At 49.7% G+C, this 15,435-nt stretch overlaps 7 protein-coding genes across 7 annotated transcripts; 4 read left to right on the top strand and 3 right to left on the bottom strand.

Annotated features, from left to right (window-relative positions):
- Window positions 1–4,018: 4,018 nt before the first annotated feature.
- N7511_006296 (uncharacterized protein) lies at window positions 4,019–5,290 on the top strand (the record flags this gene model as incomplete). The annotated part of the gene is made up of 1 exon (XM_057128673.1): window positions 4,019–5,290. The coding sequence occupies one exon, from the start codon at window positions 4,019–4,021 to the stop codon at window positions 5,288–5,290; it is 1,272 nt and encodes a 423-aa protein (XP_056983229.1).
- Window positions 5,291–5,856: 566 nt separating this feature from the next.
- N7511_006295 (uncharacterized protein) lies at window positions 5,857–6,210 on the bottom strand (the record flags this gene model as incomplete). The annotated part of the gene is made up of 2 exons (XM_057128672.1): window positions 5,857–6,012; window positions 6,157–6,210. The coding sequence occupies 2 exons, from the start codon at window positions 6,208–6,210 to the stop codon at window positions 5,857–5,859; spliced, it is 210 nt and encodes a 69-aa protein (XP_056983228.1).
- Window positions 6,211–7,674: 1,464 nt separating this feature from the next.
- N7511_006294 (potassium channel family protein) lies at window positions 7,675–9,911 on the top strand (the record flags this gene model as incomplete). The annotated part of the gene is made up of 3 exons (XM_057128671.1): window positions 7,675–7,964; window positions 8,023–8,161; window positions 8,214–9,911. 3 exons carry the CDS (start codon window positions 7,675–7,677, stop codon window positions 9,909–9,911), a joined length of 2,127 nt encoding a protein of 708 aa, XP_056983227.1.
- A 406-nt stretch (window positions 9,912–10,317) lies between these two features.
- Window positions 10,318–10,971, top strand: N7511_006293 (uncharacterized protein; the record flags this gene model as incomplete). Its single annotated transcript, XM_057128670.1, has 1 exon — window positions 10,318–10,971. The coding sequence occupies one exon, from the start codon at window positions 10,318–10,320 to the stop codon at window positions 10,969–10,971; it is 654 nt and encodes a 217-aa protein (XP_056983226.1).
- Window positions 10,972–11,356: 385 nt separating this feature from the next.
- On the bottom strand, window positions 11,357–12,265 carry N7511_006292 (YoaK family protein; the record flags this gene model as incomplete). Its single annotated transcript, XM_057128669.1, has 2 exons — window positions 11,357–11,961; window positions 12,061–12,265. 2 exons carry the CDS (start codon window positions 12,263–12,265, stop codon window positions 11,357–11,359), a joined length of 810 nt encoding a protein of 269 aa, XP_056983225.1.
- Window positions 12,266–12,862: 597 nt separating this feature from the next.
- N7511_006291 (uncharacterized protein) lies at window positions 12,863–13,375 on the bottom strand (the record flags this gene model as incomplete). Its single annotated transcript, XM_057128668.1, has 1 exon — window positions 12,863–13,375. The coding sequence occupies one exon, from the start codon at window positions 13,373–13,375 to the stop codon at window positions 12,863–12,865; it is 513 nt and encodes a 170-aa protein (XP_056983224.1).
- A 1,786-nt stretch (window positions 13,376–15,161) lies between these two features.
- On the top strand, window positions 15,162–15,410 carry N7511_006290 (uncharacterized protein; the record flags this gene model as incomplete). Its single annotated transcript, XM_057128667.1, has 1 exon — window positions 15,162–15,410. The coding sequence occupies one exon, from the start codon at window positions 15,162–15,164 to the stop codon at window positions 15,408–15,410; it is 249 nt and encodes an 82-aa protein (XP_056983223.1).
- Between the last annotated feature and the right edge of the window lie 25 nt (window positions 15,411–15,435).

The following is a 15,435-nucleotide window of genomic DNA, read 5'->3' as shown; positions in this document are numbered from 1 at the left end:
TCGATATCTTATAGATCGCTTGTATATAACGCAGACAAGCAGCCAATATAGAACTGCTTTTTCATTTGATACCATTCCACCGTGTACTCCGTACTGTAATCTATTAAACCAACAAACATCCTGCGACTAGCAACCAACAACCAGCAACTAATGCAAGCTAACCCCCTCATCAACACCCACTTCCTTGAATCCTTTCCCTAAGCACAAGACCATATTCCAACCCAAACCCCACGAACATCCACACTGCGGAATCTCATCCAGTCGGGGAATTCCACCCCGAGTCTATCTTCCATATACATACGCCCAAAAAGCACACCAACCAATGAATTCCTCTATCGCAATCCCATCCAACGCCCCCAAAATACCAAAAGTACTCCCTAACCCCAAACCAGCCACAGGCCCGTAGGGCACAGGGCAAGGGCAAGATTCCCAACCCTACATGGGCATGTGATCAGCACGCACAAAGCAAGCACACCCCCCCCCCAAGAATTCCCAGACAGGAAAGCGAAATACAGCCTCAATTCCCTAAACAATTACAATATTGAGAGGAAAAAGAAAGAGTAAAAAAAGAAAAAAACTCAATTTTCATACCGCTTCCTGCCAAGGCCAAGGGAGACCGATATTTCACACCGGTCCAGAATACCAATAGAATCAAGTTAAATTAAGACGGATGTTTTGTTTTGATTTCATTTTCTTCCGCGGCTTAGATCCTGATATCCGCTCGTGCAAGGGGTTCGTTAGCTGGTTTTGTACATGAAGATAGGAGGTAGAGCTGCGGGTGGTAAGCTAATGTGACGGAGCGTACGGAGTAGAGCGAGCGTGCGCCAATCTCTCGGCTCTGTACTGAACAGTGGATGGTGCACTAGACAGCCAGTTGACTTGATTGAATCGATTTTCATATCGGTTACTTTCGAGGCTGGGTCTGTGCCTTGTTTCATGGGGTTCCTGGTTAGTGGTTTTTCTATTTGCATTGTGGCGGTTCAATAATGAACGGGGTGATTGTATTGGATCTCCATATTAAATCTCAAATATCGGTCTCCGGGCTAGGTTGCAGGATTATTGTTTCGGAGTTGTGTTCGGAGTACGAGGCGGAGTAAGCAAAGTGCTGGAGGATGCTATGTGCACGGCTTCATACTCATACTGATACCGATACCGAGACCGAGATGTGAGCAAATGCGACCTGTATTGTACACTAATCCTCGTCAAGAAAGCATCAAGAAAAAGAAGAATAGCCATGCATGTCATTCTCAGCTTACTAGAAAGTTGCACCAAGACCCTGGCACAGCACATATAAAAATGAAGTTTGGAGGCACCAGTACTGTAGCGCCCGTGCGTTCAAGGTTATGTTCCTACATGTCCAGCCGAGCCTGAATCTACTGCCGGCTCTCAACCCTGCAGCCCTGGATTAGCCCAGCCCGTTATTGGTGTAGGTTTGCCTGTAGCCTCTAAACCTTGTTCCAGAAACTCGGTCCTGGGCTTAGCCGAGTATTACGCATCATTACGCATTGTTCCTTGTTTCCATTGGGGGGTTTATTTTTTTTATTATTTTTTTTTCGGACTCCGTAGATCCCCCATGGCATGTGGCAGCTGAAGGTAGCTTGGATGAGAGTGGCAAATAGACTGGGTCGTCGAATGGGAGGTCATATCTTGTGGGTGTGCGAAATAGGCAGACACATCGAACCTTGTTGATATGATATGATCGGTTTTATGCTTGCCTTGCATGTGAGATCTATCCTGTCTGCACGATCAGAAAAATGTTAGTGGGCTGTAATTCCTTTTTTTTCCCTGTCTTTTTTTGGGGTAATCAAACGCCATGTGCAACCCTAGATGATCGGCAGTGCAGGGTGTGTTGTGATTTGTGAGTGGATGAGTAAAACAGGGGCAGGATTTCTCGAAGGGACTTGACTCATCTCGAGAAAAACAAAACCCTCGAATCAGGGATCGGCTTTGAATTCTTTGCGTGCGCAGCAAGGACGTGCGGAAATTCCGTCCATTTCATCCCTTTCCTGGGTGCGTGAGCGTAGCAGCAGTGGTATTGTTGGTATCGGTGGCTGTGGTAAATTGCGGTGGCCCTGAACCCATTTGGAGTACTAGGCAGATTTTTACTTCGGTTTCTAAGTGTGGTGTAGGGTAGTGTACTGTTCACTGGTGGTGAGATTTGGGATCCAACTGCAGTATCACTGCCAGGCATGCTGCATACATCAGCCCTAGTGGTAGTGCTAACCTCTCGAAGAAGACAGATTAGGGCTTGAATGCGGTCACAGCGAGTCGTCTATGGCTCAAAGCCCCACGCTGAAACAAACTGTGGGCAGCCAATTGTTCATGAATGACAGCCGTTGATCCAGAACCTCTGACTTCATGATGCGTTGGTCTTTAGAATAAGGCTCCATCTTGCTTCCCAACTTCGACACAGCCGGGCATTTTTGTACACCTAGCGCCAATCCTCTTCTCTATTTTTGCTAGCTGAAGTTTCTACCCGTCTGGTGACGGTATCCAGTGGAGGAGTAAGTTGCGGTCTGCGAAAATCTCTATATTTTGGCCCAAAGTAGTCGGTTGCTGCCCAGCGACGCAGCGGTAAAGCCCATGCATGGTCCGTGAGATTGCCCAACAAGGACAAGTGAAAGATGTGTAAATACAAAGACCATGATGGGGCTCGTTAGTTCTTGCCATGGCAACGTGTATCTGTAACGATGTTCGGAGAATATCCATAGTGGAGTCGTGAACAGGTGAACCGCTGGACGAGACGGGATGAGCCGTGAAATCGCGATCGAGTTGCGAGCCAACCATGGAACCGGCTTTTAGTTGGGACTACATCTACTGTACATGTGCAGATACACACACATACGAAACACTCACATGTACTTTTGTAGGTGTCTTCGTATTCGCTGTAGATACTCGCCAGGCTGACCAACTTTAGTCTCCCCATTGCTAAACCTCCTGGCAAACTCTTTCATGGCGTTCATGCAAAAGTGGCCCGTGGAATCTGTACCCTACTTCTGGAAGACACATGGCTTTGCGCTCATCCAACCCAACCATGACACGCCATCCGCTAGAGGGTGCCTAGATTACGTCTATAGATACAAGGCAGCCAGTGAGATCTTTGATCAAGCTCACCCTGCGCCTACTTTTGCCCTACTTCACCTTACTTGACCTGGGTGCTCAATCCAAGTGAGTCAGAGTGGCATAGTTGGGCGACATATAGTTGCCTTACAGGAGAATGCAGATGTCCGAGTCAACTGAGGGGCTGTTTGCAAGCGCTTTGCATATCGAGTGCAGTCTCCATCTGGACTAGTTAGACTAGTCTGAGGGGTAGACAGTGTACTTTGGAGAAGAGTCAGCTCGAAAGTGGTAGGTGACTCGAGAAGAATCGCCACTGTGAGTCACAACCGACAGTGTTAGGTATAAAACTAGAGAACTAGAAAGAGAATCTCCTCTGCTCTAGGGATAAATCAAGGATTTAATTCTAAAATCGAAATCTATCTTATAAATAGAGAAAGAAGAGAATAGAATACCCCGTATGTGTATTACCAAACGCCACAGCCCACGCCAGCTCACACACACTTGATTGGCGCCAATATCACTTTCTCCTTTCATCCTTTCGAATTTTTTCCCTCTCCACCTCTCTCTCTTCCTAACCTCTTTGTGGGAGACTTTCTCTTTGTTAATACTCTTGGGCTCCCCCATCAGGAGTAATTCTCTTATCATTCTGCCCATCCGGTAGCTGGTAGAGCTTCCTCCCCCCTATTCGCACTCTCCCTTCTTCAGTGGATCGAGACCGAACGTTCAAATGCCCTCTCAGCACATTCAGTTTCAACCCTCCTCTCTTCGATCGGAAACCGTACCGCGGTGACGGTCTTAACCCCAAAAAATCCTATCTGGCCTGCAGTTTTGAATCAGCGTCGATTTCTGTTTGGGTGCACGATATCCTGTATAATATACTTGGTGTTCTTTTTTCTCGTCTCTTGTCTCTTTGCCATTGCATTTCTTACAATCTGAACTGCTCTATGCTCGTTCGATAATGTATCATTACTCCAGTCCACCACCCGGGTGGTCCACCTACGACTACTCGCAGTCTCCTCCAACCTCACCTCACTACGCCTACTACGCCTCTCAGTTCGCCAACACATACACCTCACCCCGGGGCACTTCGCGACGACACAACCGCAAGGCCAGCTACACAGCCACCAAAGAAACGGGGGGATGGTATTCGACCTCGGGCTACCCGCACGGCTACTACGAAGCCACGCCAGACTATGGCATTCCATCGCGAAAGCACGATCATGTAAGTGCTTCTTTTGCGGACATGCCCAAACACCGTCGATACCACTCCTCGGCTGGTCATCCTACGGGGGATGGCCTCGGCACTGGCTATTGCTGCGACTATGGCTGTAGCCCCGGCTACAGCTACGGATTCGACCCGTCGCAAACGCAGACGCGACCCATCTTCGTCGATGTGGTCGATGATGCATGCGACGTCCCGCGCACAACTCGAGAGCCCCGTTCCAGTCGCCCAGGCCATCCCCCGGCCTCATCGAATCCCAGGCGCGACGGCTCCCGTCGCGCATCGACATCTTACCGCAAATCAAATCCAGCTGATTCTCACTTTTACTTCAACCAGGCTCCTAATACCGAGGATATCGATGCTGCCCGACGCTCCCGCGCAAGGCGCCAGTCCACTTCCACGCGCACCCCCAACAAACCCAAACCCGCTCCCGCCGCCAAACCCCCTCCCACCGCTACTGAAGACGACGCCGAGCAAGCTGGCATCCCGGCAGGCTATTCGATCAAGAACTGGGATCCGACCGAGGCGCCGATCATTCTCCTCGGTAGCGTGTTTGATGCGAATTCTCTCGGAAAGTGGATCTACGACTGGACCGTTTTCCACCACGGCGCCTCGACGCCCATGGCCGATGTCGCTGGCGACTTGTGGCTTTTGTTGATCAAGCTGGCGGGCAAGGTTAAGAGAGCTGACGAATGTCTCCCTCGCATTCAGAGCGTGGAGGCACAGGAAGTCGTCGAGGATTTCCTAGAAAGTGGCGAGCGCCTCTGGTCTCGTTTCAAGAAGCTCCTTAAGGGATGCGAACTTTACATGTGGAAGGCTGCCAAGCGCGAAGGCGGCGGCAAGCCTGTTTCTATGGGTCGCAACGCGGGTTGTGAATTCGTCGAATCCATTTTCGGTCGCGATCGTGAGCTTGAGAATACCGAGAAGCTTATGAACAGTATTCGGCTCTGGAACATGCGATTCGATGCCAACTGCGAAGACATTTTGCGCCGTCCTTCGGCCATGTAAATGTCACCCCACGACACCACACCACACTACGCTACACACCACAACAAAACAAAACACCCCACACCCCTTATTGAGATTGATATCTATGATATCACAGAGAATTTTCTTTTCCGTTTTCATCTTTACCCTGGGCGCAATTGACACTTGTTGAATTGCATTTGGAGCGCATTGGTTTGGCTCCGGCTAGCTTTGCACATTGCATTTACCCTGACTCTGTTTCTCGATCTGATCGGCAGATATCGTCCAAAGGAATGGACGACCAAAAAAGATTGCTCTTTTTGCTTTTGGTTCCGGCGCCTCGCTTTTGATCTCGTTTCCTTCATGGGGCGGCGTCTTCTTTTGATCTTTTCTATTCCATCATTGGCGTCCTCTGTTTAATCTTTGCCTTTTTGTGTCTTTCTTTTCTGGCCGTCAACTCTGTTTCCTGTTTGTCGTTGATGTTCGTCTCACTCTGCTTTGATGATACCATCTTGCGATTTGTTATACACCAGCAAGCCTTTCTTGCGTCTTTTTCAACCTCTTTGTGTGTTGTTTTTGTTTTTGTTTTTGTTTCTGCTTTGCTTTTTCTATTGCTTCTGCTTCTGCTTCTGCTTCTGTTCGCTTTGATGTTGGGCTCGAGGAGGAATCCGGGTTGTACATAGAACCACGACCTCAACATCCGATAGACCAACCTTGACACTCTTTACACTTTCTCCATCAGGCCATGTTCCACTCTCTAGTAGCTTGCAGTAACTTACATTATAGTATACATGTACCTCCCGACCATACACAATCCCCCGAACCTACCCTGTATCCATCCTATTTCCACGTAGCCCAAGCCCCCCACTAAGCTAACTTAGATTGTGATATGTGATAGCGAAGCTTACCCCAGCGCTTCGCGGCACTGGCGCAGAGTACAGTGCAGCAAAAGTGACCGACATGCAGTGTGGATCACTACCCCGCCCTAACCTGCGTCCGCGTACAGTACTGTACATGTACTCCGTACATTCCCCCTACCTAACATTACGCTGTGTGCGCTGTACGAAGAGTACGGAGCAGTCAATCGAACCCCTCCATCTCCACCTTTCACAGCCCACCGCAATACCCACAGTACTAACTTAGTGCCTACATGCTGAACTGTACTGTGTCCTCGCCTCTGGTTGGCTGCCTGCCAATTCATAGTTTCAGGTCCAATCCTCTCAAAAGCAGGTACTGTGTTGTGTCATGACGGGTTCTGATGTCACTGGCAATATAAGGGTAGGTCTTAGCGTTTTGACGTTTTGTTGCGTTGGGTTTGGGTTATGCTTTAGTGTATGTAGGTTGGGGGTGGTTGGACGGTATTGGTTGGGGGGATTGAGGGTGGCGAGCCTATGGGCTTGGTGGGGGGTTTTACAGTATGCAATACACTGTATGTGTACATGTATGCGGGGTTGGGTGGGCTGCATGGGTTGCATTTCTTTGGTTCTTTTGGGATTTTTGTAATTGGTTGGAATATAGTGTTTGGGGGGGGGGGGTTGGTTTTGGGTTGGGAGGGTGTTTGTGGAATGGGTCTGTGTTGGTGTTGGTGTATACAGTATACAGTAGGTGTATTGCGTTATGGGTACTGGCTGCTGAGGACGACGTCGAGGCTCGGATCTTGCTGACTAGTTGCCTTCAGAGTCAAAGTGGCTTTGTGAGGTGTGAGATGTTGTCTCGGAATGTTGGATGTTGGGTTCAAGAAGGTGTATGGAGCCGACGTGGGTTTGTGCGAACTAGATTGCGGACACTGGCCTAGAAATGAGAGGAGATACCGATACCAACAGTAGTACTCCGTATATGAAAATGATGAGTCGCACTTCCGGGATTCTGTCTGTCAGATTCGATAGAAACGGATGGACCATGTGGCATGCATGCTTATTTGTCTGGATAGCACTAGCTAGTATGCATGTCGCCATATCGGGTGTCTATCTCAACGACCTCACCGGGAATATAGTTCCTTCTTCACTGCTCGCAGATCTGTCCATCATACGAAGTAGTGATGAGAAAAGCCGTGGAATGATTTGCTGACAGAATAATGATGACGCACGTGGGAGAGTCACGGGACCCAGGTCAAAGCTAGACCTTGACATCATGTACAGCGTGATCCTCTTCAATGCTCGAGTCGAAGATGTGTTCTTGTTCATAAATGTCCAGTTGGACACATCCAGGGAGTAAAGAGAAAAGGCTACAGATAACATCTACGGTCCCACTCCATCCGCGCGCACCTGATGCAATCTCGCCCTATAAGAACCATATCAGGACGCGATCCTGGACGGTACCCCACAGCTGCTTAACTCAAATCTACTTCCTTGAAATTTAGTCAACCTCTCCATCCTCGGCTTTCCGACCATTCCCCGTTTGGTCTGGCCCATAGATATGCAAGAGCGATGCAGCATGGGTCTACGACGGTCGAGATACCCACGGATGACGGGTCCGCCGGGCTCTCACTGTGGGAACGGTTCAAGGGTCAATTTAATATGAGGCCTGCTGAAGATGATGAGCCGCAGTCGTGGTGGATTGCATCTACGGCTATCCCGCTCGTAGCGGCTGCCACGGGGCCACTGGCTAATGTCATGTCGATTGTTGCTTTGGTCCAGCCCTGGCGCAATGATATTATTTCCAAGACGGATGGCCCTGCGGGAAACTGGCAGGAGGAAGGGTATCCGGATCCTCGTTGGTAAGTGGAGGCTGGATCGTGTGGTTATGGTTACGGTGAACTCTCTAATGCTGCCTAGGACCACTGCTTTGAATGCTGTTTCGCTTGTCTGTGGTATTGTGGGAAATGTATTTTTGCTTTTCAACTTTACCCATGTCATTCGATACATTATTGCTCTACCAGTTACAATTATTCTATGGTTTATAGCCACAGGAATTGTGAGTAAGCGCATCTATCTGGCGTTGGTCTCGGTGCTGATACGTATGGTAGCTATGTGGGATAACAGCAGCCATGGGTGTTTATGCCCCCCCAGTTCCCCCGGAGCATGTGTACTCACAAGCATTTTGGAGTGCCGTGATTGCAGCCTCTCTCTACTTCCTCTTAAGTGGAACCCTGATGATCAACATGCTAGGCTACTTCCTTGGAAGATACCCACAGCACTTCGCCCTGACCGACGAGCAACGAACATTGATTCTTCAAATGACAGCGTTCGTCATGTGGCTATTAATTGGAGCGGCCATCTTCCAGCGTGTACTGGGCATTTCGTTCGCCGATGCATTATACTTCTGCGATGTCACCGTTCTGACCTTGGGGTTCGGCGACATCACAGCGGTCACCCCTGTTGCTAGAGGTCTTGTCTGGCCATATGCAGTAATTGGAATCATCATGTTGGGTTTGGTTGTTGGAAGCATCCATAAATTTGCTCGTGAAGTCCACTATGACAACGTGATCCGGAAGCATATCGAGCAGAAACGGAAATCAACATTCAATCGCTCGGTCAGCTTTGATGAATTCGCAGCTTCTGAAGGGAAACTTCCCATTCGCGACAAAGAAATTACACCTCCAGGTTCTACTCGACAAAAGAACAAAGACTTCCACCATCACCACCACCATCGACCAATTCAACACACGATTGCTGCCATGACCACTGCCCGTCGACCCAGACTACTTATCATGCGCGAAGAAAAGGATCGATTTGACGCCATGCGCCGCATTCAGTACGATACAATTCGATTCCGTCGTTGGAACGACCTGATAATCAGCATAGTGGCATTCGGGATTGTATGGACATGCGGAGCAATAGTATTCTGGCAACTCGAACAAATGTCATACTACGAATCCCTCTATTTCTGCTTCTGTTCCCTGCTAACAATCGGCTACGGCGATATCACACCCCAGTCAAATGCAGGAAGACCCTTCTTCGTGCTGTGGTCATTGGTCGCCATTCCGACAATGACAATGCTCATCTCCCAAATGAGCGACACCGTCGTTGCAAGCTTCAAGCGTGGAACTGACAAAGTGGCCGACTATCTTGTCCTCCCTCAATCAGGCATCTACAATTCCTCTCTGAGCAAGATACCCGGCGTGACCAAGTTCCTCGCGCGTCGACAGGAAAAAAGGCGACTGAAACGCGGATTCGCGCTTGAAGGTGGCGGGGATGGCGACGCCGGAGACAGACGCACTTCAGATGATGTCGAGAGACCTACCCATCTCGACAAGGTTGCCGGTGAACATCCACACCGAACCCTCGAGGAACTAGTCCGTGACCCATCCCCCCTTGAACTAGCACAGCAACTCGCTTTTGCCGTGCGACGTGCGACACAGCATGCACGTGAGGGCACAAGGAAACGATATTGCTATGAGGAATGGGTTGAATTCACGCGGTTGATTCAATTTACTGATCCGCGGAGACCGTCCTCTTCGGGTCAGTCGCCTGGTGCGCAGGATTCTGTCAACATGGACGAAGACGAGTACGGGCTTCTCAATTGGGATTGGATTGGCGAAAATAGTCCCATGTTGGCTACACAGACGGAGCCGGAGTGGGTTCTTGATCGATTGTGTGAGAGCTTAATTCGGTACGTTTCGACTCAGGAGAGTCGTGCTGCTGCTGATGGTAATGGCGGTGCTGCTGATTTGGAGGAGGTGACTCTCAAGAAGGAGAGGGATATTGGATTGGATGATGAATGAATGAGTTGTGTTATTGCGTATACCCGAGGAGCTTTTGCCTTTGCTCTTGCCCTTCTACTGTTTAATTGTTGTGGACTTGCATTACCACACTGGCTCCTTGGATCATGTACTGTACATACGTATGTTCTTTTTCATGACTTTCAATTCGAAGATTCATGGAAAAAGCAGTGGCAAAATGAGTCACAAGGCAGCAAAATAAACAGAGATCAACAATATACTTGAAGCCTCCAAAATAAAATTCGCATATTAGAGCCTCATCCGGCCCCGTATCAAAACTAAGCTGCCTCAAACACTGCCAGCAACAAGAACTCTATAAATTGACCACATCCTAAATAGAAAACACAATTTCCCCCAAAGGCCCATTCAACAACTCAATCCAATCCAATCCAATCCAACCCCATCCAAAATGACAACCAACCTCCCCGAAATCCTCCTCCTATGCATGGACACCGACTTCATAGAATCCTACAACACGGCCCTCAAAACCCACTGGCCAACCCACGACCCAACAACCCTAAAGATAACCCCGATAAACGAACGCCTAAACTCCCTCCCAGCTGACACAACCTTCGACCTAATCGTAAGCCCAGCCAACAGCTACGGCCGCCTCGACGGCGCCTTCGACGCCGCAATTTCCAGAACCTTCAGTCCGCGTCATGACTACCACGCCCTGACGCGCGCTGCGCAGACCGTCCTCTACGAGAAGTGGCGGGGATTTGCCCCGCCGGGGACTTGTACGCTTGTTCCGTTTCCTGGGGAGCTTAAGGGGAATGCGTTTGCGTGTGAGTGGGTGGCGCTTTGTCCTACGATGCGTGAGCCGGGGCCGGCGGGGTGGGATCGTGAGGTTGTTTATGAGTGTGTTTGGAGTTTGGTGGGGCAGGTTGAGGGGTGGAATCGGGGGTTGGAGGGGAGTGGGAAGGGGAAGGGGAAGAGGATTGAGAGGATTCTTATGACGCCTTTGGCGGCTGGTGTTGGGAGGGTTAGTAAGGAGAGGTGGGCGGCGCAGACGGTGCTTGCTTTGAAGCATTTTGTTGATGCGTTGGAGAGGCCTGAGAGGTAGGGGAATTTGTCTTGGAGGGATATTGAGGAGGATTGTGTTGAGGTTGAGGGGACTTGGAAGGAGAGTGATGAGTCTAAGAAGAGTTGGAGGGAGTGGCTCGGGGGTGCATAGTTCTTGTAGATTAACTTGTATGCAGTGTTCCTTAATAATGAGAATGCGACTGTGCTAGAATTCAAAGCCCGCAACCATCCCTGTCACTGATATCCGAAGCCGAATCCGAAGTATAGCGGAGGGACGATGCAGCAGTGTGGCCATGCGAAATCAGCAGTGTCTTAGAGAACTGTTCTGTCGGTATAAATTATTAACATTGATATCTATAAAAGTCTAATGATCCGGAACTGTGTCTATAACGAATCTCCGCAAGCCAACACAACCCCAGCTGTATCTATTTTGGTGGAGCGGCCCTCCAGAACAACCACCCAACAGCAGCAACATACTTCATACCAGCAGCCATCCACAAAGCCGACTCCATGCCACCACTGCTGCGACTCAACCATCCACCAATGATAGCACCGATCAGCAGGAACACAACTCCACCAATACGGCGGTTGCGCTTCACATTGGTAGTGGGCTTATCAGTGATCTTAGGATCCGACGCAATATCAAAGTAAACACTGGTCAAGACGACTGTCGGGATCTCATTATAACCCAGTGACCGAGAGCAAGTCATACCACCGGCAGACTGGAAAGCCAGCAACCCAATAGGAATCAACTCAAGGAAGAGGGGACCGCCGTCGAGACCCGCGTCGGCAGAGGTGTGGGGAATGAGATCGGCTTCGATGAGGGCGACAGCGATGACGATCAGACTGGCCTGCACGAAGAAGGAGACGAAGAGGGTTCCGCGGCGCAGAGCGCCGACGCTGCGCATTGCGATCGAGAAGATCATTGCGCCGAAGAAGAAGGACGCGATTGAGACGAGGGACTTGAGCCAGCCCCAGGGCTTGGTGGCGGGCTGGTTGGACGCGCCCAGTCCGAGGAAGATGGTGTTTCCTATGCGGAAGTCAGTTTAGATTTGCGCTTGTCATGACTTGGTCGTCGGGTTTGGCTTCGCCCCTTGCGAACTCGGCCTCGGGACGCGGTGATCCATACCTGTTTGCATGCCCAGGAAACAGGACCATGCGTTGTAGGCGCTACTGTCGCATAGTCCGGTCAGGAAGCAGAGGAGCAGACAGACCAGGTCTGCGTGGGTGGTTGTGAGGTTTTGCTTCCATCGTCGAGATACACTGGACTCCTGCTTTGCGGGGACGTCGGGGGAGGACTCGAGATCGGCTGGGGGTTGTGTTGTCTTCTCCATTGTGCAGGCTACTCAATGCTGTACAATGACAACGGATGCGGGCCCCTCCCTTTATGTAGTGTATGTCGAGAGAAAGAGAGTTGAGTGAGTCAAAAGTCGGCGTTCTGGTCGGGACGAGGCGACTTCCGAGAAAAACTTAGCCGATCGCGCAATGCATACGATACATTTCCAATACCACGGCCAATACCACTGCAAATACAGCCTTGGGTTTGCAATTCTCAGCCCTATTCGAACGGTTTTACCATACAGTTCTGTTCTGTTTAGTCTGTTTAGTCCGTTCCCTCTGTTCCCTCTACTGTAATTCTGCTGCCTGCCCCCCCAGGTGGATCTCGGATAGGGCTGAATTAAAGATGTCTGACGTTCCCAATACTTCTTCATGCTCGCGTGAGATAGAAATAGACTTTCCCCTGGAATCGCTTACTTTCCATACACCCGGCCACCATGTTCGGTTTCACAGCCCGATAATAGACTATCGTGGGTTGTTCGTCGTACACCAGAGCCGCAGACACCACACCGTGGTATTTGATCTCACGTAACTGCCGATGCCAAGGTCAGAAAATGCACAAGGAACACATCCCAGCGCCTCGAATCCCTGTATCACCTTGTACTCACCGATGCACGTCCCCAGTCCTCAAAACGCACCCGCTCGCCATGCCGCGCAACCATCAGCGGAGCCACGTCGTCCATAGAATCAAATGTGTTACCGAACCAATTGAGTGTCTCGAGTTCCTCTTCAAAAGGGTGTCCCGTGGCTAGGATGTATCCATCCCATTCGCCGATCAGCTCGTCGGGGTGGACCGGCTTGAGTTCGGTGAAGATGTGGACTTGTCCGCCAAGCACTCCGGGGTGTTTTGTTAGACTGACGAATCTCTTGGCCGGGCTTGGCTGGAAATAGTCCAAGGACATGATTGGGAATTGAATAGTCATGTTGGGGTGGCGGACGTCGGTCTTGTTGGGTCGAGGGGTTGGGATTGGCTTCACCCCCCGTTGATGATTCTCGAGCTTTGCAACGTTGATTGTGGTGGACTGACTTCTTCCCTGGATCTGGGAATTTTGTTTGCTTTCATAGGAGCTGGCTGTCTTGGCTTTTACAGCTAGAATGCTGTCCATGTGGCTATGCTGGTCTGCGCTTCGAGCGCTTGAGGCAAAAAATGAAGTATGTGAGGCATCCTTCGATCTGCTGAGTCGGCCTGGGGTCTGATTCGTTTGAGGGGAGCCTCTTGAGGTTTGTCAGGAAGGGATACTCCCTGGGAAATGTCACTAGTAGCCCAGGCCCCCGAGCTCCCGCACTCTGCAATGTATCAGGTCTGGGTGGCACTTGAGATCATACCAAATGGGGAATTTAGTTATCTGATAATCGGTTACAGGAGGGACACTGATCAGCTCGTGTGATTGCCACATTCCAGTGCCGGTTCGCCCCGTCCAGTGGCTGCTTTGCCTGTCGATCATGATTGATAAAAGTGAGCTATGTATAGCTATGAGGGCTGGAATCCTCGGAAGAATCTCCTATCAAAATGAAGGTCAAACTATATCGACATGAAGAGAATTTGGGATACGCTGGAAGCTAATATGTGGCGGCTGTTCTCTTTCTATATTCCCTAGCATGCCAACGGACATCTCAGTAATTCCCCGAAGATTAGAAACCCAGTTCTCTGATTCAGTAATGCACTATTGAAACACTTTACACATTCGCCTTTCACTGCCAAAGCTATAATTCAAAGACTTGGTCAATGCCGCCACTGCATTTGCCCAAAAGAGTTGCATTCCTCGCCCCTCATCCTCCCCTTTCCTCTTCGGTTCCCTGTTTATGGCAAAAGCAAGCTCGATCACCCGGTAAAATGAAATATCGTCCTCCAGCCGGCACGGTAAGACCACGTGCTTTTTAGTGGGCTGTCATGTCTTTTGACATTTCGTCCATTGTCGAATACAGAGTGTGGATGATTCCATGGATAGTCTCTCCCAAAAGAATCAATATAACCAGGTGACTTGACTTCATAAAATTGGGCAGGGCCAGGTGATTAATGACAATGCTAATTAGTTGGAGTTGGATCCGTTGAAAAGACTATTTAGTTCTTGTAAATATTGTTAATAAGTTATATTTTCCAGCAGACACATGTCCTCTTGTCAAGATAGTCTCATTGGCTACCCACATTCGCTAGGTTGCAATGTTGGTAGTCGTCTGGTAACTTATAGATCCCTTACATTTGAGATAGTAAATAAGTGCTTTGACCACATTGTTTTGTTCAGACTGCATATATCTCAGACAACTAATGCTGAAGGCTAAGGGATGTCCTACATGATTCTTCATTGGGGTACTATGTCCAATATAACTCCTAGAACCCATGTTTGGATAATCTATGAGATGACGAAGAGAGAGGAGAACCTTGGGAGAAACCTCCAAAAAGCGACCAACAGGATCTTCCCGCTTCGGTTGCCACCATGAATCGAGCTAGAATAGTCTCAGTGGTTTGGACGGGCAATAGAGTGAAAGAGAGCTAGGTGGCAACCATGATGCTTGAACCGACATCCATGGAACCGTATCAACCCAACCATCCCCCCAAAGAGCGTCATGTTCAAACCCATCTATTGGCCTAGGATAGAGCACTTCCAGAACAGTGCAGAATTGGTGGCACTCGCTAAATATTTCTCATGGCGAGTGGGGAGAGAGCTTGGGGTAGATGTCGTCGTTATGATCCTCTCATACCGCCACCGTCACCCATAAATATGTTTCGCCCGGCCCAGTTGCTTGGACCAGAATCATGATCCAAATACCAACAATTTAACCAAATCACCACACAAGCTACTCAGTATGTCCTTTCTGAACCCTTCCACCGTGATCGGGCAAGAGCGAGGAGTTGGTGGTTGAGTGGTCCGATCTATACAGATGTGCTAACATATGCAAGACATGCCTATGCAAGACACAACGAAGAAGGGCGCCTCAAAAACCCAGACCAGGAGTGATATAGGAAAACAGGACGACAGCGGACTGGGCCCCAATCAGCTCTTGGGAGAACACATGGATGCCACCGGTAACCCTGTCGCCGATTCCACCTGGGGTACCAAACATAAGAAGCCCACCGATGTGCTCGACGATGAGGCAGACCTCTACAGCGCCATGAATGCTGAAACTGCCGACTTTGACTAGTCGTAATTGATGACAGGTTGACCAT

The sequence above is a fragment of the Penicillium nucicola genome (genome assembly GCF_028828085.1).
Source record: "Penicillium nucicola strain IBT 29836 chromosome Unknown utg000006l, whole genome shotgun sequence".
NCBI classification, from domain to species: Eukaryota; Fungi; Ascomycota; class Eurotiomycetes; order Eurotiales; family Aspergillaceae; genus Penicillium; species Penicillium nucicola.
The sequence above is the reverse complement of the archived record's forward strand: the minus strand, read 5'-3'. Positions and strand labels throughout refer to the sequence as shown.